Raw genomic sequence first — 20,691 nt, forward strand, 5'->3', positions numbered from 1 at the left:
ACCATTTTCTTGGGCTGGAAATGATACAAAATTAAAGCCGTTCCACTCAATGTAAACGCTGTCGGAAGTGCAGAGCAGTGATTCAAATTTCCCGCCTTCGCAGTGTTCGCGCGCCCCCTGCCTGAAACTGCGCTGCGGTAGTTTTGTTCTTTTTGTGCCAGCTTTAATTTCGTATGCTGGGGCCTTTCTGCGTCATTTGGAACGCGCGCCATTTTTTTCTTGCGCGGCCGCTTTTTTCGCTTACGTAAAAACCGACCCAACGAGCGTTCCTCACTAAATGAACACGGGCGCTGCCGGCGTATTACGCTTATTTTGCCTCAAATGTTGATTGATTGATTGTGGGGTTTAACGCGCCGACGCAACGCAGGCGATGAGGCGCGCCGTAGTGGAGGGCTCCGGATTAATTTTGACCACCTGGGGATCTTTATCGTGCGCCGAAATCTCGTACACACGGGCGTTTTTGCTTTTCGCCTCCATCAGAAAAGCGGCCGCCGCGGCCGGGAATCGAACCCGCGACCTCGTGCTCAGCAGCGCAACATTTTGCCTCAAATGTACCTAGAGTTTTCTTCGCGCTAAACAACAGAGAGATGTACAAGGGACAGCGGTTCACGAGTTTCGAACGATTATGACTATACTCGGTTACAACTTAAGAACGGCACCACCTACAGTGTACTAGAATAGCACCACCTCATGTAGTGTATCACTCCGCCAAAGCGCCGGACCCGTGACGTCAGTGCGCGCGCGTTCTGAAAGGGGTTTGCTACGAATGCGTGATATCGTCTGCCTTGTCTCACGAAGTTTGTCGTCACTGGAGTCGCTTATAAGCATATTAAGTTCAAAAAATCACGGGAACGGCTCACGCCACGTTCAAAATATTCCCGGTAACGCCCTACTTGCGCCGCGCGGAGAAACATCCGGCTACGGTGCTAAGACACAGTGGCAACTTCCGGTGCCGTTCTTAAGTTGTCACCGAGTGTATGTAAACCGCTTGGCTTTCGAAGCCTCTGGGCTACGCCGCGACGACAGCGCTACAACGGAACGCACTGTTGCTCTACTCGGGTCCAGCGAGCGAGCTACGACGACAAGGCGAGCGCCTAAATGGCTCTGCACTAGCCCCTCCAGCGCGGCCACGGCCACTTTATGAAGGGGTATGGAGGAGCGGTTACGGAATAGTATGGATGGGCTTTAGGAAAGGTAACAGAGCGTTCAATTTGACACGTTTCCCAACGCGTTCCATGCTTCCATACTACCAAGTCCCTGCGGATGGGAAATATGCTTTAAAGCAGTTGCAGCTAACATATTTAACGCGATAATCGTAGTCTCACATCGCAGCCTACTGTGATTGTTACAAAATAGCGCGACAAAGAGTAAAAAGAAAATGTAGCGAGGACTACGTTCGGCTACAACATGACAACAACGAAGTTTCCCCTGAGCCTTGTCCCCGCAACCGGTTCTGTAATCCGCGCTGCTCTAAGAATACGTTACACGAGTATTTCCAACGAAACACGAGTCGTTTCCGTGATAGTTCGGGCTTTATTTGGTTCTAAACTACTACAGCGACTGTAAACAAACTGCGCGAGAAAGAGCAGACGATGTCACGCATTAAAGCCCAATCTTTAGAAAAAAAAAAACGCGCTTTGACGCCCAGGTCCGTCGCTTCGACGGAGGGACATCCCACATGAGCAACTCCCGTTCTTACCGTGAGATGCACGGACGCGGAATGAAAGTGAACGCCGACAAGCATTTAAAGAGCCCGCACAAACGCTAAATTTGCGAACCTACAACTTCGCTGCGTTTACTGGGATGCTTAGTAAATAAATGCACAAGACTTACCGCGACAAGTTCAAAGTTGCGGCAATCGTGGGGAGCAAAACGCCCCTTAGGTCGTTGAACGATCAGACATCACCGCGTGGCTAGTGCCAGCGTCTACCGTGATTATCCTTTGGTGCGCCCTTCCGGTTTATCGGACCATCACTTCCGGAACTCGAGCTCGCCCGTTTCCATGCAAACGCCTTTGCCAGGTGCTTTTGCGCTCGCCGAAAGCCTCTTGGCACCGTGCCAAGATAGGGACGCCAAGTTTGGAGCCGACACCGTCTTTGTTAGAAGGCTGCACGCGTTATTCCCGCCCTTTTTCTTGCAAATTTATCAGCTAAAATGCGCCTTATTAGACCCCGTGCATGATGCAGTTCAGTGACGTAACTTTTCTCCTACTGCTCTCACTACTAGACTCATACCACAAAAGTGGTCATTGAATGTTGACACTATTAGCATCCTTGTTAACTATGGGGTGTTGACCTTGACAGTCAACCGCGTTCGCTCTTGGCTTGGTTGCCCGTTCTGGCGTGCTTCAGCGCGGCGTCTACACCCCCGATGAAAGGGTAGTTTCGTGCTGTCTTGCGTCCATCCAGCCGGCGCGAAAAAAAAAAGTGGAAAGATGCGGCTTTTTGTCTTGTTTTGTTTGTCGTTCGGGCGTTAGATCGTGGGTTCTTTCGGAAATGCTCATGTTCTGGAGAAGTAACAATATTCATCATGAATGCTACCCATTTTGAGAGAGATAAAGCTGAAATTCCAGAAAAGAAAATTGCAGCAGCTTGTGCTAGTGGTGCAAGGCTGGAAAACAGCGGAGCTGGCGGCCTCATGTATATTCCTGATTCGGCTACGTTTGGTTATGCTTGGAGACTCGGTCAAGTTTTCTGCGTGGTGAAGTCGTTGGCCCTCCCTACGAGCAATGAACGGTCATTAAATGTATGCACAATGTACGCGAGCTCGTAACTCCGGATCTTCTGCCACTCGCTGACGTTTCGCCACCGCTTCCTTGGCGCGATATTCGGGATCGGGCCATTCGAGGATTGACGATCTCGGTGACACGTTCGATGATGCCGTCCTCAGAGAAGGGAGGGCGGAGTCGCATGAAAGCGTCAACTTCAAGAAAAGACACAAAATAAGATGCTGCATCACTTGGGCCAGACACAAGCGAACCTTTTCTTGGATGGTGGAGGAGTGGGTCGGTAGCGCTTGGAGCAGTCGCGGAGGGCCGTTGGGTGGGCTCTGTCGCTCAACTGGCAGCGGGGAGTACAGGTGTGGTGCGGTGTTGGATCGGGAGCGCCGCAGCTGTGTCACCGTGGCTTATTGGTACGCGGGTAGACATCTTGGCGGTGCCCGATGTCGCCGCAACATGTGCAGGCCTGGAGGGCGCGACGGTAAGGTCGGCAGCGGATCATTTCACAATCGAAGTTGATATAGTAAGGAATGCGGGTCCCGTCGAAAGTGAGGCGCGCTGATCTGGTTTTGCCCTAATGCGGGCGTGGATGAGGAGGGGCGGTTGGTTGCTGTTGCTCTTGAGTGAGGCCTTCAGGGATTCCATGAATCACGCCCCTTGCAGTGCCTGGCGGGGGCTTCAATTAGGCGTTGGCGGCGTAGGTGGTCTGACGGAGGGTTAGTTATTGTAGCGTAAGCTACACTGGCCGAGGTTGAGCAGTTTCGCGTGAACACTGCAGGCCGTGCTGAGCAAGCGCGAGGAGCATTGGATTGGATTGAATTGGATTGGATTTGATTGGAAATCAATCCATAGAATTGGGTCTGCACATTCGTCGGTCTGCGCATTCGAGATGAGTGACTTCATAGCCGCGGCAGACGCACTGGCGCCGGCGCGTGCCCAGCTGTGCGCCTCCGTTGCGCAGTAGCCAAGTCTGACGCTGCTCCGTAGCCGCTTGATAGCCGTTTCGCGTGGCTCCCGGAGAGCCGTGCTGCGCATGCGCTAGGAGCAGTGACTGGACTGGGCTAGATTGAATTGAATTGCTGAACCTTAGCTCACGCTACGTGCATCCTGACATAGCAGAGCTAAGGCACTGCTAATTTTTCTGGAGAGCCGGTCGGCCAGGTGAGCCGGTCGGCCAGGTGGAAGCCACGACGAGGTTGATGTTGGGTTGCGCTTGGAGGATGACGAGGATACGGAAGCTCGGATCTGGTATGTTACTTGTAGTAGCGAGGCCTCGTGCTAGGTCGCTTGTAGACCCGTCGTCGACACAGAGGCCATCAAGGGGGTGGATGATAGTACGGTAGTGGGTCGGCGGGAAGCGGGGTGGTGGTATGGTACGCACCGCTTTTGGAGGCGTTTCGGTGGCAGGGGGTGGCGTGGGCGTAGATGTTGGCGGCTTCTTGCGGCGTGCGTAGATGACCTCCATCCAAGGGTTTGAGCGGGGGAACGTCCGGCTGCTGAGGTGGTCGTAGTCCATGTGGTGAGCGGCCTCTTCTTCGGTTGAGGTGGCGGGCGGCGTGTTGCTGCTTGGCGGCGGGAGTCTGATGTCGGCGTCGGAAGGCGTAGGCGCACTATGGGAGTCGGAGCCTGTTTCCATCTCGGCGGAGGCGGCGGGTAACACGTGTAGTACGTGTTTCGACGTCGTGGCGGTGGGCGCGGCAGGTGTTCTCCTTGCTGCGCCATGGCTGGAGAGCAGCCGTTCGTGCTTAGCCTGGAAGGTAGGACCAGCAGCGGCGGCGATGCGGGCAGATTTTGCGGTTGGCTTGTGTCGCTGCTGATGGTCGGAGTGGGTCAAGCGTGGTGTCCGTCGGTTCTTGAGATGGTTAGGAGTCAATCGTTGGTGGTGGCTATCGCGAGCACGCCGAGTGATCGCGTTTATTAGGGCAAAAAGCGGGAGTCTAAACGAGGCGCGGGCGCCTGTGTCGGCCCTCTGGCGGCTATCTCGTTCAAGGTTCACGGAAAAATTAAAGCCGTTCCACTCAACGTGAAAGCTGTCGGTAGTGCGGAGCAGTGATTCGTCATAATGGGCTGTGGCGCTGTTATCCGCTCGCTGCAACCACCCATCACGCTCTTCGCCGACCTGTCTCACTCCTCTCCTGATGAATTGAACGGACGGAGGTTTGTTCATGCAATTCAAATTTCCCGCCTCCGCAGCGCTGGCGCGCCTCCTGCCTGGAACAGCGCGAGCGGGGAGTTCTGTTCATTATGTGCTTGCTTTCATCCAGCCCGGGCCGGCGCCTTAATGTACAGTTTGGAACCCATCGTTTTTGGCGGCTACTTTTTCGCTTACTACCGTAAAAACCAACCCAACAAGCGTTCCTAACTAAATGGACGCGGGGGCTGCCGGTTATATACACAGATTTCGCCTCAAATGTACCTGCAGTTTTCTTTGTGCTTTTCTTTGAGGAGATGTATGACAAAAGCCAGCGGTTCAGGAACCTCGAACGGTTATGTCTGTACAAAGCGCTTGCTTTTCGAAGCCTGTTCGGGTCCGTTACGCCGTGGAGCCCTACTTGGGTCCGTTATCTGTGTGCGCCGCCTGATTCCGGCAGCCGCTAGATATTGTGACCGCGAACGAGTAACGCCAACAAGTCGTTACTCGTTCATGGTCAACGCCAACAAGGCGTTACCAACAAGGCGTTACCCTTACTGCTACCACCCATCACGCTGTTCACCCCCATCCCCTCTTGATGAATTTAACGGAGTTTTGCGCAATGCAATTCAAATTTCCCGCCTTCGCAGTGCTCGCACGCCCCCAGCACGGAACAGCGCGAGCGGGATCTCGCACGCGCCGGCGGCTTACTGCGCAGTTTGGTATGCGTCGTTCTTGGCAGCCTCTTTTTTCGCTTATTGTCGTATAAACCAACCCAACGGACGTTCCTAACTAATTGGACGCGGGTGCTGCTGGTTATACAGTCTAGTCCACTTATAACAATATCCAAGTGCCAAGGAAATCCCATCGTTATAACCAATAATTGTTATAAGCGGGTGGCGAAATGAAAAGACGTAACTGAGCCCAAAAAATTCCCCCGCATTTCCCCGAGGGGGAGAATGTGAAAGTGCGAATGCACGGTTGTCGGCCCGCTTGCGGCGCTTGCGCTCGGCCCCCGCAGCCCACCGCCTCGCCGCCTTCTCTTCCATCTCTTCCATCGGGTTTGTAGTATCACGTGTACACCACGCAGTTATCAAGCCGCTATAACGCCGCTGAGTCGCCAACGCACGCCGCTGACGACGTAGTTTGAGTGCGTTAAAGATATAAGGCGCGTTCTGACACCGATATCAGCGTCGCGTCCGTGGCTTATTCATTCCACTTCCGGCCACCGTAGCGTGCGGACGCGGAATCATGAGCTCCCTTGGAGCGGCGTTTGCGGCTCAGTCTGGCCGCGGTAACAGGATTGAAGTGAACGGCGATGACAAGTACCAAGTTATTTTGCCCCAACTGCCGACAGGACGTATCGTGTTGAATACGGTGTTTCTACACGGGGACGTGAAAGCCAGACCGTTCCGCGTCGAGGACTTCAGAGACATGCTCGCACGTGTTGGTATGCTCTCCGACGTGATAGCGTTGGGGGCGTACCAGATCAACCACGTGTGGGCGGTGACCTTCAAAAGTGCCGAGGCTACAAATAAGATGCTGGCGGCCGGCGAGCAGGAAGTGAAGGGACGCCGGTGCCTCGTCGTGGATCCGCAGGACCAGCAGGTCAGGCTTAAGCTTCACTGGCTGCTGCACGGCGTTGAAGACGAGGACGTGCGTACCGCCCTTGCTTCTTATGGCAAGGTCATTGAAGTCAGCAAGGAAAGATGGCGCGTGCATGGAGTGCAGGACAAGGGGTCCACGACGCGGGCGGTAACGCTCAAGCTCAAGGCCGGGTTGACGGTGGAAGATTTGCCGCATCAAATCAGGGTCGCAGGCGAGTTGGCCCTCTTGGTGGCGCCAGGCAGGCCCATGCAATGTTTGCGCTGCCAAGGGACTGGTCACGTTCGCCGTGACTGCAAGGTGCCTCGCTGCTCGAAATGCCGTCGGTTCGGCCATGCAGACGCGGATTGCGTCCGCACTTACGCCAACGTGACGGGGCCTGCGGGTAGAGAAGAGTTTTCAGAGCACTTGATGGACGTGGCCGAGGCGGAAGCAGCAGCACAAGGCACGGGAAACCTGGAAAAGGTGGAGGCGACCCCTGCAAGTCCGTCCCAAGACACGGAGCCAAAGAAACAGGAGGAGGTGGCAGCGTGTGTTACTGCGATTCCAGTGGAGAAAACCAACAGCCCACTGAAGTTGAGTCCGAATCAAGTGAGGATGAGACCATGGAGGCAGGCGGGCAAGCAAGCGCTGGGAACAACGGCAAGCGCGGCCTTGACAAGACGGACGAGGGAGAGGAAGATGGAGCCATGGCCACCAGCGAAGAGCCGCCGCTGAAAACTAACCCGGGGCGACGCTCTTCCTCTGTGAAACCGCGTCCCAGTGTCGTGAAGAGACGCGGACGCCCAGGAACGCCGGCAACGCAGCAACCGGCACCAGCAACGCCGTCGACGCAGCAGCCACCCCCTGTCTCCACGGCGGAGGAGGGCAGCGTCTAGCGAAACGCGGACGCGAAAGGGCGAGCACCATGCCGGCGGTCTCTAATATTTAAAGGGAGGCGAAATGGAAGGGTCCCTGAATGTAGCAACATTAAACGTCCGGGGTCTGGCTTCAAAGAGAAAACAAAGCCAGGTATATCGCCTTTTAATCGATCAGGACATCGATGTGCTAGCAGTTCAGGAGACGAAGGTGGACGGAGAGGAAGAGACCGAGGGCATGGTGCGCCGTTTCACGTCGAGTTAATACGCTTCTGTAAGTCACGCTGTGGGGACGTCGGCGGGTTGTGTGTTGCTCGTAAAGAAGTTGCCGGGTCTGGAAATGCAAACGGTCACAGCATGTCTTGCTGGCCGCCTTGTTGTGTGCGATTGCCAGTGCAACTCTGTCGAGTACAGAATTATTTGTGTGTACGCGCCAAATGCATTGGAGGCCAGGTTAGATTTTTTTGATAGCCTCAAGCAACACTTAAACACCGAAAGGCGGCTTATGTTATTGGGGGATTTTAACTGTGTACTGTCGAGCCGTGATAAAGCAAGCGAAACCACCTACAGAGACGCTAGCACTAGTCTGCTAGCTGAGATAGTTGACGAATTCGGCTTGATTGATGTCGGGGAATGCCTTGAGGGTACGAGAGACGTGAGATTCACACATTTTCAGGGGTGCAGCCACGCACGGCTAGATAGGTTTTATTTTTCGCTAAATTTAATCCAACAATGTCATGGCTATGATGTACAGCCGATTTCTTTCTCGGACCACTGTTTGGTTAAATGCAGACTGGGTAGGAAAAAACAGAACACCCCTTTCTCGTGGGATCTGTGGAAACTGAATGAAAAGCTGTTACATGACGAAATGTTCATGGGTTTTGTAGTAGAAAAAATTACGGAAATAGCTGAAGGCCACAACGGTAAAATCGGGGAGAAGTGGGAGCTGTATAAGCAAGACGTTAAAATAAAAGCCATAGAAAGGTCTAGCTGTATAAAATATGAGGAAAAAAGAAAAGAAAACCTTTTGCGAGCGAACCTACAAAAGTTGATTGCGTTGGAGAACAAAAATCCAGGAATGTTCAAAGGCGACATAGGGCAGATTAAGCACAAACTCGAAGTCATTGACCAAGACCGCTATCGCGGAGCGCTAGTACGGGCGAGGGCGGAACATTGGACGTTCGGGGAGGCACCCACAAAACGGGCGTTAGGAATAGAAAAGACGCAAGCCCGGCGGAATATGATTAAAGAAATCGAAACCAACAGTTATGTAACTTCGGAAAAAGAGGAAGTGGAACGCGCATTTTTCGATTACTATAAGGCACTGTTCGCGTGCAGAGAAACCGACATAGAAAAATACAAGCGAGATTTTATCGGTGCGTTGCCACGCTTGGATGACGAAACAAAGGAATGGCTCGAACAACCCTTCTCGGCCGAGGAAGTTAAGTGTGCCATCGAAAACCTGAATCCGGGCAAGTCACCAGGTCCTGACGGGCTTAGTGCGGCGTTCTATAAACATCTGAAATCTTTGATATCTCCTGTTCTTGCCGACATGTACAATCAAGGCTACGAAATTGAAGCGCTTCCTCCATCTTTTTCTACCTCCCATACAATACTAATTCCGAAAACAGACGACAGGCAAAAATTAAGGGATGTTAAAGCATACCGACCAATCTCACTGACAAACGTTGATTACAAAATTTTTATGAAGGTTCTGGGGAAAAGGTTACAAATGGTAATCCAGAAAATTGTAGGTCCACATCAGACGTGTGGCATCAGGGGTCGTAACATATTTACGAATATCCACAAGGCGAGGAGCGTACTGGAATGTTGCGATGCAATGGGCTCGGGCGTGGCGATTCTCCAGCTCGACCTGGAGAAAGCCTTTGACTGCGTCTCCCACAAGATCCTGTTTTATGTTTTAGAGCACATCAACCTTGGTTCTGTCATTGTACGGGGAGTGGCGATGGCGTACCGGAACTGCACTACACGGTTGATAGTGAATAAGGAATTGGGAGCGGTCATCGAGGTGCAGCGTTCGGTGCGCCAGGGTTGCCCCCTAAGTCCTTTATTGTTTTGTGTATACATAGAAGCGCTGTGCCTCAGCATCATTCATAGTGCTAAAATAAGCGGATTTAAATTACAGGAGACAGAGGTCAAACTTCTCGCCTATGCTGACGACATTGCCGTTGTTTGCTCGAACAAAGAAAGCGTGATGTTCGCCGTGGAAACAGTGAAGCATTTGGGGGAGGTCACGGGGAGTCTGGTAAATTGGGGAAAATGCCTGGGGTTTTGGCACGGTGAATGGAGGTCAACGCCAGCGATCTTTGCTAATGTAGCTTGGGTAACCACCCCAGTAAAGTACTTGGGAACCCCTCTGGAATACTATCGCGACAGTGAGCCCTACTGGCGGGGGCAGGTGCAATCACTGAAAGAGAAAGCGGAAAAAATGAAAGCAACTGGGCTGTCAGTGTTCGCGAGAGCCACGACTTGTAATATTTTCTTCGTGGCAAAGCTATGGTTCGTTATGCAAGTGCTGCATTGTTCGCGTTTGAATGTCCAGAAGCTGCATCGCGTATTTGCTGTTTTTGTGTGGGGGTCCACGTGGGAAAGGAGCAGTAGGACGAATTTGTTTCGGCGAATCCGTGAAGGCGGATTAGGACTGACTCATCTGTATGTACCGCAACTCGTAAATCGATTTTTATTTCTACGCGATGTACAGGACCCTTTTCTACGCACTGTAATCCAAGTTCGGTTAATGCGTGCTTTGCCAGAATTTGTGGTTTCTTCAAGTTGCATGCCAGGTGGTGTCCATGGATATTTTAAAGAAAGTGTTTTGTCATTCCGATTTTTAACAACGCGTTTTTCGATGCAATATCTGGCCAGTGTAACTAGGAAAAAATTATATAAGGATGTATGTGACGTAGTCTTCCCAGTGCCACTGTATAGAGCTCTGTACAGCAATGGTCCAGGACAAGATGTGTTAAAAATTGAGTCAAGCGAATGGAAGTGTCACCTGGGGCAAAGACTTTCTTTTTTAAATTGCACACGGGTACACTTTCAGTCGCTACTTGGATGAATGAAAGGGGGCTCTCGGTTCCATGGGGAACCGACTGCCCCATTTGCAAACAACCCGAAACTGTGGAGCATGTTTTTCTTCATTGTTGGGCCGCAGTGTTCCTTTGGGATGTCCTCCAACGGTCACTCCAGAAAGATTTTCCACTTAGTCCACACGGTATTCGTTTTTTGTGCATTGATAGAGAGGATCCCAGTCGAAAATGACAACAGAAAAATTTCTGTAGTACGTCGTTTGTCGTATTTTTGCGTGTCGTACAGTCGTAGTCTTGTCGTACAGTCGTCGTGTTGTGTCGTCATTCTGACATTTGTCGTGTGTAGTATTCCTGTAGCAATTTTGTTGTTTTATCGTGTGTTGTAGTCCTGTAGTGATCCTGTAGTATGCCATAGTCCTGTAGTAAACCTGTAGTGATCCTGTAGTATGTCGTAGCCCTGTAGTAATCCTGTAGTGATCTTGTAGTATGTCGTAGTCCTGTAGTAATCCTGTAGTATGTCACAGTTCTGATGCTCTACTGCGAGAATCATGCCTGTCTTGTCGAAGTCCTGATGCTGTGTTATGTATTCCTGGCGTCTTGCAGTCCTGACCTGTCGCACAATGCATTCATAACAATTCTGTTGCAGCAAATATCAGTATTTTTGAATCCAGCCTAGCACTGTATTTGGGCTGTCCACTGTAAGTGAACAGTTAAGACAGCCCAAATATGCCACGAGCCCATGCACAGGCAAACTGAAGAGAATACAAAAATTTTATTTTAGTTTCCTTCATGCACACACAGCTCCAGGCTCGAAAAAACAAGTACAAGTACCATTAGAATTGGCTTGCCGAAGGCTGAAAGTGCACCGTCCCTAACTACACACATTATGGATGATCCGCGCAATTCTAACGCTGCAAAGTTGTCTGAAGCTGCAAAAACCTTATAGTAAATACACTACATTCCCAGGGAAAACCACCAATAGCTACAGGCTGCCACTAATGAATTGTACAGCTGCAGAAAGCCACAAAAAAACTATCAATGCACACCTCATGAAGCACAAAAACGACATTGCAAATTACATCCACCATTAAAAATGCCGCCATTTCTCACAATGACTGTTTACTATTAAAACGGTAGAGACACTGGCTCTGGTGTTCACACCAGCCAAATTGGCAAATAAGCCCATGTACCTCCTATCGGCGCAGATCAGCGAAATTCTGCGCGAGATATCTAGCCAGAAGCTTGCGGCGCTTGTGCATTTCAGCTTGCTCGCAGACCTTCACTTGGAGGTAATGCCAGAAGGAACCTGCATCGATAGAAAAAAAAAAAAAAAAAAAACGAACATTGATGCAAGACAATGACAGGCAGCACAAAAGACTGAAAATCATACTGCTAATACTGTGTCCTTAAACTGCGCCATTTTATAAAAGCTAAACACGCTTCTGCATGCTGAGCAATAAGAAGTGCTCTCTATTGCTGATAAAGTGCTTTTCACATTACTGTGCCTATTCAAAAACGTTCAATTTAAACGATACCTTGCAAGCCCCTTTCCACAGCGTTCCTGGCAATTCTGGAACAAGTCAAGCCATTAGGACTTAGCTCAGAAAATGTCCTTTCAAAATCAGTTTTGTTTTCATTTTTCAACAAAAACGTGATTTTTGACATGCATTTGCATCACATGGGTGCAGAAAGGGGAGTGGTCTTTGCGCGTCACTGCTACTAAAGAACAATGCATGCCAACCGTAGGTACTCTGCATCAGCGTTTGGTTTTTTATTATCAGGGCATGAAGGGTGAATCAGATGATAATTTTTAAACGTCAGGTTTGCAGTCACACAGTAATAACCCCTGAAATCGGCTGAAAATATCAAGCAGTGCCCATTTGCAAAGTTACTTCACGATTTTAGGCAGTCTTATTGCCTTTGCGCACATTGTTCTTAGTTGTGTTGTAGTTCTACTTACCACAGGACCATTCAAACAGTTAACAACAGTTTTGGTTTTGTTTCTGCATCGCGAAATTCATATTTAGCGTTACTCTGCAGTTACTCAACTTCAAGCCTACCTGCCATGGTGCCTTGAGCATCCGCTAAACATCCTCACAAAAAAAAAGCATGCCACTCCTGATTTCCCCCCCACCCTAAAACGTTTTCTGCAATAAGAACTTCCGATGCAAGTCAAAAGATAACGCCCAGTCACCAGATATCAGTTCCGACGAAAAGAGAATCTCAAACCGGCTTTACACACCCCCAGCTGTCCGCCTGCCAGTTTCGTTTCCATACAAGGGTATCTCCAGAGGTCTAGTACTGCTCCTTAATTGAAATGTCTATTCGGATGGAGTCTCCAATACCTTTTGTACTGTTTCATTTCAAAAATGTTAGGTGCGCTGCAATGCATGAGGCTCACAGTGCTGATCTTTATTATCGCACAACAGCTACTTGGGCAAAGTTTGCGGGGCACGATTTTAGCGCATTGCACCGCATTTCTGTAAGCAAGGCTACAACAGCGAGTCAGAAGGTGATGATAAACCGCAAGTTTGTTTTTAGCGATAACTGACAGTGAACGTCAACAAGCATCAACCACGGAGTTACGTTTTCAACTCCATGCATGTTTTTCCGCATCGCGTGCTTGTCCCGAATACTGTGCTGGCTGTAAATGCAGTCAGTCACTGACAAAATGTTTTTACGTCACACGGGGACACATTGGTGCCTCTGATAATGTCAAATCGCCAGATTTCTTCCAGGGAACCACCCAAAATTGCCCATGTTGAAACGCAGGTTGGACTTCACCGCATGGCACGGGCACCACGCGTGGTAATTTTTTTTATCTTAATTAGTTCTTACCAATGATTTTGCAGAAAAAAATTTTTTCTTGGACCCCTAAAAATCGGTCAATTTTCCAGTGCTAACGAGAGTTAAATTACTACAGTGTGACATCATACTCGTAAAACTTTCCCCAAAGAGTTATATATAAGCCAGCTCATAAATCTCTAAGTAAAGTTAAGCAACGATAAAAGTTCAGCAAATGAAACACATTAAAAAGAAAAAGTGCCGATACTCCCTAATGCAAAATTTGCGCGCAGCGTGAACTGCAGTCTTCTCAGTCAAGGTGCGTAGTTGCCGTGTCAATTTAGACAAACAAACTATCAATGCAGACAATCAAAAATGCCTCTGTTTCAGTAACTGACCATTTTGGATTAAAAGGACCCTGGAACACTTTAAACAGTGCCAGTAAACCTGCACAATGTTTAGATTACACTGCCAGGAATACCTGAGCCAAATATTACCAGTCCATGTGAAGCGGTGAGCACACAAATCGCGAAAGACGGGGAAAAACCAACCGCGCACTCTTCGCTCTTGGCATGGCCTAAATGACGTCATTGCGGCCATGGCTGTTCAATTGGCTGTCGCTGGTCAACTTTGCGACTCATTTCTCACATTTCTTGTGAGGATTCGCCGTCATCGGCGCTGTGTACCAATCTCTTCTATGCCTAAACATGCACGCGCAGTTTGGTATTTCTTTTGCTGAGTGCGCACGGAGTTTGAGTGAAAAACTCAATACTCTCCTTTCAACGAGACCACTAGGCAACAATTGCTTATTGCTTCAAAAACGCTCTACCAGCCTGAGCGCGCGCTTGCAAGCAGGCAGCCATGCCTGCTTTTTTGTGGCACCAAACCAGAATTGACTCCCCCCCTCCCCCACGTTGCAGAGAATACTCCCCAGCCTATGATATGTCCAAGGACGCCGAAGAGAACGCTGCAAGCCGCCCCCCTCTCCAGGAGAGAGCACACAGCTTTCGTTGCGTTGTCCGCAGTCGAGTTGAGAGAGAACAACTATGCGCGATTTCTAATCGTGCATAGTTTCGGTGACAGTAAAGGGCTTTTCATAATTCTTGGAAGGGCGATTTCTAGGACAATAGACTTTACCCCAAACTACATTCCGAGTAGTCGATGGCAAGTGCTGCAGGGTCCCTTTAAAACAGCAGAGACACTGGCCTAGGTTTCCAGCAACCAAATTAGTAAACATGTACCTTCTTATTGGTGCAGATCCACGGACCCTCGTGCTAGATATCTCACTAGCAGCATGTGTCGCTTGCTCATGTCCCCTGGTTCGCAGCCCTTCATCTGCAGGTAGTGCCAGAAGGGATCTGCATCAATAGAACAAAACAATACATGTAATGCAAGACAATGGCAAACAACGTAAAAAGACTGCAAATTAGACTGCCAAAACTGTGTTTTTAACCTCTGCCATTTCATAGAACGAAACACAATGGCTCCACATAGATGAGCTGCGAAGCCGGGCGCAGTCGACGAAGTGCACGAAACAAACCACGTTTGTTCATAATTTGCAAGGCAGCATACTTACCAGTCGTTTTACTGAATTAAACTTGGACAGACTCGAGCGTTATTCTAGCAAACAAACATGGGGCTGTCTGTTTCCCTTACTGTGTGCGTAGCACACAACCCAATTTGCTCGACCAGTGAAGACACCAGACAGGTCGCATTTGGCTGTTCGACATCCATGTGTAAGGCTCCACATGTAAGAGGGTGTGAAACCTATAGTTTTGCATGCACGACCTACCCTCCTTCCTCTGGTTCCCACATGTGCACGCGTAAACCAGCAACCGCTTATATGTGTGTGCTTAGCAAAAACGACAAGAGCAGAAAATGGCTTCACTGGAATAAAACCCGAAGGGGGGGGGGGGGGGGGGTTTGAAACACAGACTGTTTCGCAGTAAAACGAATGCTCCCCGTGCTAAAAAAGTGGTGCTTTTCTCATTTATATTACTGCAGAGCATAACATTACACTCATAAAACTTCTCTCCAAAAGTATATGCCAGCTTGTAAAACTTTCAGCTAAAGGGGCCATGCAGACACATCACAAGTTTAGTTCATTCGAAAGATTTCCACGTTAAAATCATAGTGACACCACTTTCATCCCCAAATAAGCTATATAAGTAAGGAAAAAGGGAATGGCCATGCAACCCACTAGCTCATTTCCCGCAACAGAACCTAGATATCCTATGTGCCCAGCTGTGCGATTGGCTGAGGCCGGCCAAAGCAAACACAAATTAGGTACGGCTTGCAAGCTTTCCAAATGAGCTATTTGCGCATAAATGCAATGCATATTCATTTTACAGCAGTACGAATGGTGCGAGAAACAATAAAAGTACAAAATACACATAAGCATAGAAATTTGATGAGCACTGCTGTTGGTACTGGGCACACTATGCTTGTTGTAGCTGCACAGCAGTCCGCCGCTTTGGAGTTGTCTTACGTGACCCTGTTTGGCGAACATACCCCATGTTTTACAAAACGATTACTTTCTACAGTAGCAAAAACAAGCCAAGTTCTGGGACTAACAGAAAGAAAGCGTTAAACACCTACTTTCTTCACAGCCAGCGCCATAGAGGGCTCGTGCTGGTAGTGCGGCCAGGCTCGTGCTGGCGCAGCTGGTGTCGGGTGCTGGTGGTTCTGCAGGGCTCATGCTGGCAGGGAGCTGCAGGCCATGTCCACTCTTTTCACTCCCTGGAGAGGTGCCTGAGTCACATGAAAAAGTGTTGCACTCTTAAAACAATACGCAGTACAGGCAATCAGTTTTAATAAAGGATGTGGCTAGCGTTCCGTCCAGACGGAACGATATACAAGTGCTAAAGTTCCGTCCAGACGGAACAGGGCACTGCGGGTTATCCTTCCCTCCAGACGGAATACAACTGAGAGCTTAGCGTTCCGTCCCGACGGAGCCGGCGTGAAATTTGTACAGTTCCGTCCGGACGAAAGCAAAACCGGCTGATTAGACGCCCTGCTCCACCTTCAGATGTGGTGTAGGGGTTGCTCCTTGGATAATGGCAGTATTGTACCGGGTTCGATTCCCCCCGGACATGCTTGGTTTTTCTTTTTTTTTTTTTGCATGGTTGCGCCAGCGTTATGCAACAGCTAACTTCTTGCCCACTTTACAATTGACGCGGTGAGAGCAGTCAGTCTTGATTTCGCACTCAACCGGCTGCTCCGCTACCGCACAATAGAGCCAAGGCCGACGTGTCCATCGCCAGAGTTCCGATCTCCTCTAGTTCGTAATGGTGATTACTAATTAACGGTTCTTCTGGCTAGTCAATGAGCGGAAGCGGTTCATTCAGCTGGGTAAATATCAAGAACGACTGCCCTCGCTGCTTGTTGTGAAGCGGGGTTTTTTTTTTTGACGCCCGCGTCTTCTAGCTGCCTCACTCAGAAAATGACGCGCGTCGCGCGCGGCAGTGGGAGGAGCCTGCGACTTGCGCCATTGGGGAGGCACGCGCCTCATGGCGGCAGTTTCGAAGCGCTCGACTCAGCCGGCTGGCTCCGCCAGCATAGACCGCCAGAGATTTTAGGCCACCACCCCGGCAGATACTGCATGGGCGCTTTCACTAGCTGTGCGGATGATGTTTTGTAGTACCGTTCTCGCCCAAAATTATAAGCTCCTTTACCGCTCAAGCAACTTCGTGCATGTCTTGAGCGGCATTTTGAGCGGTCACTCGTGCTCCCGACACCATAGTTTCCCTACACCACTTCGCGGCCGAAGCCGCCGCCATGTTCCTGCCACTGGCCGCGCCGGTCGCAGCGTACCAGTGGTTCCGCTGCAGCGTCAGCGTGCCTGTGGCGTGCGTGGCGCATTTTCGCGGGCAGAAAATGCTCCGTCCGATCGCCTGTCTTGAGTTTTGTAGATTTTTACCCTACCGGTCAAACCACTTCTGCTCATTGACTAGCTAGAGTCACCGTTACGAATCAGCATTACGAACTAGAGGTGATCGGAACTCTGGCGATGGACACGTCGGCCTTGGCTCTATTGAGCGGTAGCGGAGCAGCCGGTTGAGTGCGAAATCAAGACCGACTGCTCTCCCCGCGTCAATTGCAAAGTGGGCAAGAAGTTAACTGTTGCAAAACGCTGGCTCAACCACGCAAAGGGAAAAAAAAAAAAAAAAAAAACAAAAAAAAAAACAAGCATGTCCGGGGGGAATCGAACCCGGTACAATACTGCCATTATCCGAAGCACAACGCGTACACCAAATCTGAAGACGGAGCACGTCGTCTAATCAGCCGGTTTTCCTTTCACCTAGACGGAACTGTACAAATTTCACGCCGGCGAACGCTAAGCGCTCAGACGTATTCCGTCTGGACGGAAGCATAACCCGCAGCGCCCCGTTCCGTCTCAACGGAACTTTAGCACTTGTATATCGTTCCGTCTGGACGGAACGTTAGCCACAGCCTTTAATAAATTGCTCCGCTTTTAAAGGAATTTAAAGTTTGGTCAATACCATTCTCAGCACGCACAAAATCGCAAACAAGTCATTCTACATAGGTGCAGATTGTCCTTTTATGAGACTTAACAAGTCACTTTTAGGGTTGGGGCTGTATGAAAAATATAGAGCAATAAGTTGTGTTGCCCACTCATAGTCACATTGTTAGCAAGTCTGCTACAAAACATAAAACAGCATTGCCGTGTTCCTGCACTTTCACTGGAATTGCAGTTTTATGAATTTTTTTTTTACTAGGCCTTCTCTTCCAAACAATCTCATTGTCAAAATCCTTTACAGCGAGTAAAGCACTTTCAACGGGCAGTAATTTATGCAGTGCCTGCAAAAAGGCCATGGCTAGCAACTAGATAAACCAATAGCTCAAAATCTTCGTATAGAAGCCACGTGACAAGGTCGTGCTGCAGGGCAGTTTTGTTTTCACCCACCCAAAGAAAGGAACCTGTTCAATCAGGCTGTAGGCTCCTTAGATGGTAATGCCACATGTTTGAGGAAGTGAAACCTTCCTGCAACAGTTGACATTACAGCCAACTAAGCATGATAGCAACTGCAGTATCTGGTACGTTGCTTAGCTCATAATAGTGATAAGAAGCCATGCACACAGATGGAGCATTGTTTACGCACTGGTGAAAAGAACTTGCCGGCCACTCCATGTTGAGTGATCGCAGCCCCCGCATCTCGGCCTCCAATTCCACGACCCTCTTCCTTAAAACTGCTACAGGGTCTTGGTCCCTTGCCGCAGCTCGAAGAATGATGTCGACCTTCGCTGATCTTTTCTCTGCCTTCGCAGTTTTTTTGTCTGTCTGCAATGAGAGGTCAAGAGATAACATGCCATACTTGTTCCGAGCCTCGTCCACCATAATGACACCTATTTAGAGCAACAAGCACACTTCAGTGTCATTTTACACGTGTTTAATGATAGTTATGAGGTCAACTTTCATGCAAATATTGACTTCCCCTAATAAACATACCTGAAAGCGGTGGCTATTCTAGCGCCTTGGCATTTATGTGCGTCATGTTCGATAAGAGCATTTACAAATAACATTACTGCAGTGGCTGCTGTCAAGACGGCCTTCACAGAAAAACCACGATTTCGAAGCTCGTACTGTCGGCAAAAGGCTTGTCTATAACGCGCGAGCGGCGTGCTCTAGACTGCGCGCGAGACACCTAGTGAGAACGCCTGGTTTGACACCGGTAGAATGCGAGCATGCGCGACCCGCATCAGCGCGACGGTTCTTTCCCTTGTCGCTGTGCCCGTCGCCTTCAATTCCGTACCTTCTTTCGTCGTGAGAAGTGCTGCCTGCACTGCCGGGCCGGGAAACAATAGCGGAAATGAGCGATTGGTAGTAGAGCGTTGGCTGCGTTTAACTACGCGCAACGCTTTTTTTGCGGTGCCCTACACAATTTAGACAGGAGTGTTTTCCTGTATGCGAGACAACGAACGACAATAGCAGAAAACGCATCGCTGCCGGTGTTTTATAGTATTATTATTATTATTATTATTTAAAAATACCTTACAGGCCCTTGTTGCAGGGCATTGTGTAAGGGGGGTAACAAAGGGTGAGTGTCGCGACAGAACTGTAAGGGAACATCAAACTTTGAATGAACTTTGAAAGAACGGAACAGCAAATAAAGAGAAAAAGAAGAGAATGTGCAAAAAAAAGTCACTTGAAGTGACACATACATGGGAACATTGCAGGTGGGAAGGAATGCAAATATGCGCAATACAAAAAACACCTACTACACACGATAACTAGTAACTAGATATCGGGCCGTGATCGCTTGCACAGTGCACTGAGTATTGTGGCGTGAGCCCGTCAGAGTGACATGCAAAGCCGAGCCCTGAAACCGGACAGTGGCGCTCAAGGGACTCATGCAGCTATTGGCGGAACGATAACGCAATGAACAGCTGTGCGCCAAGGCTAACGCAGACGAAAAACTCGCACAACGAGCGTTAAGGCGGGTAATCTCCAGTTTTGTTTTCCGGCCCGGCAGCGCAGGCACACAGCGCTTATTACGGTAAAAGAAGGCGTGGAAGCCAAGGCGACGGGTGCAGCGAGGAGGGACACAGCCATCGCGCTGATACGGGCCTCGCATGCACACATTCTACCTATCTTAAACCAGGCGTTATCACTACGTGTCTCCCGCGCACTCCGGAGCACGCCGCTCGCGCGTTAAAGCCTTTTGCCGACTGTACGTGAGAATGTGGCTTGGCGACTACTCGACGCCGACACGAACAATGCAGATGAATTCCTAACCCGACTAACTGGTAGCCAGCACAGTCCTGAATAGAGCGTGTTACGTGGAAAATGTGCAAGGTGGTAATACGAGCCATTTTCTTCGGCGTCGGCGCCATATACTGTGAAGCGGATCTCCGCGCCTTCCGACGGCACAGCCGGCATGCCGATATTCATTCCTTACTTTCTGCGGTAGTGGCAGATGTAAAACTGCTAAAGAGCGCTCAGACACTGTTATGCACAATTTAAGGGTAAGAACACTTACCGGTCATGTGAACGATGGTGCCGTCGAATAATCTTCCCGCGTCTCGCTGTCGCCGAGCCAAAACACTTCCCACGCCACGCTCGTAGTCGTCGACGTCCACCACAAAAAAACTACGCTCGTCCGTAGGCCCAACGACTTCTCTTCTACCTTCCAAAACATACTGAACGAAAACGTTACACGGTTTCGCTTTGTTACACGGTCACACTACGTGCATACGACAACGATCGACCAGCGCAAGAAAAGAAACGCGGCGTAATGTGCGTTGCCATGTGTGTTGTATGGTGTGTTGCAACCATGGAGGAAAAAAAAGTTAGGAGACGGCATTACGTCACGCAGCTAGCCTTCGCAAGCCCAGGTCCGTTGAAGCCGTTCCCTCCGCCGTTTCCCTTTCTCAAGCCGCCGCAGTCGGCCCTCCAAGGTCGGGTGGGCCGGCGGCGGCGGCGGTCTCCGACTCCGGGGCATCTCTCGTGTTTCGTTGGCGGTAGCTGTTCCCCGTCCTTCCTGCATTTGTCTGCTCGGCGATCTCATGCCCGTGTGCGGGCAG

General features: G+C 50.0%; 2 protein-coding genes across 3 annotated transcripts in view; both read right to left on the minus strand.

Annotated features, from left to right (window-relative positions):
- The window catches only part of LOC144138100 (uncharacterized), a gene marked incomplete in the record, with an annotated part of 108,405 nt that overhangs the window by 78,314 nt on the left and 9,400 nt on the right, over positions 1-20,691 (minus strand).
- Positions 11,116-20,403, minus strand: LOC144138097 (uncharacterized). Of its 2 annotated transcripts, XM_077670189.1 has the most exons (6): positions 20,148-20,403; positions 18,287-18,448; positions 15,745-15,897; positions 14,388-14,504; positions 11,898-11,932; positions 11,116-11,668 (listed from the first exon to the last, which is right to left on the minus strand). In XM_077670189.1, the coding sequence occupies exons 1-4, from the start codon at positions 20,152-20,154 to the stop codon at positions 14,392-14,394; spliced, it is 435 nt and encodes a 144-aa protein (XP_077526315.1). In that variant the 5' UTR covers positions 20,155-20,403; the 3' UTR covers positions 11,116-11,668; positions 11,898-11,932; positions 14,388-14,391. The 2 variants fall into 2 exon arrangements, with proteins under 2 accessions (XP_077526315.1, XP_077526314.1); XM_077670188.1 differs by lacking the exon at positions 11,898-11,932 and having other exon boundaries at positions 20,148-20,392.

Source organism: Haemaphysalis longicornis, unplaced genomic scaffold (assembly GCF_048455015.1).
Source record: "Haemaphysalis longicornis isolate Haplotype H1 unplaced genomic scaffold, Haemaphysalis longicornis Haplotype H1 scaffold_5, whole genome shotgun sequence".
Taxonomy (NCBI): domain Eukaryota; kingdom Metazoa; phylum Arthropoda; class Arachnida; order Ixodida; family Ixodidae; genus Haemaphysalis; species Haemaphysalis longicornis.

Bases quoted from the DNA above. Each gene is read 5' to 3' on its own strand.
- LOC144138097 (XM_077670189.1), bottom strand. The intron at 15,898-18,286 runs GCAAGTTCTTTT...CATGTGACTCAG, and splicing joins CACTCAACATGGAGTGGCCG to GCACCTCTCCAGGGAGTGAA. The intron at 14,505-15,744 runs GTAGGTGTTTAA...CTATTGATGCAG, and splicing joins TGGCGCTGGCTGTGAAGAAA to ATCCCTTCTGGCACTACCTG.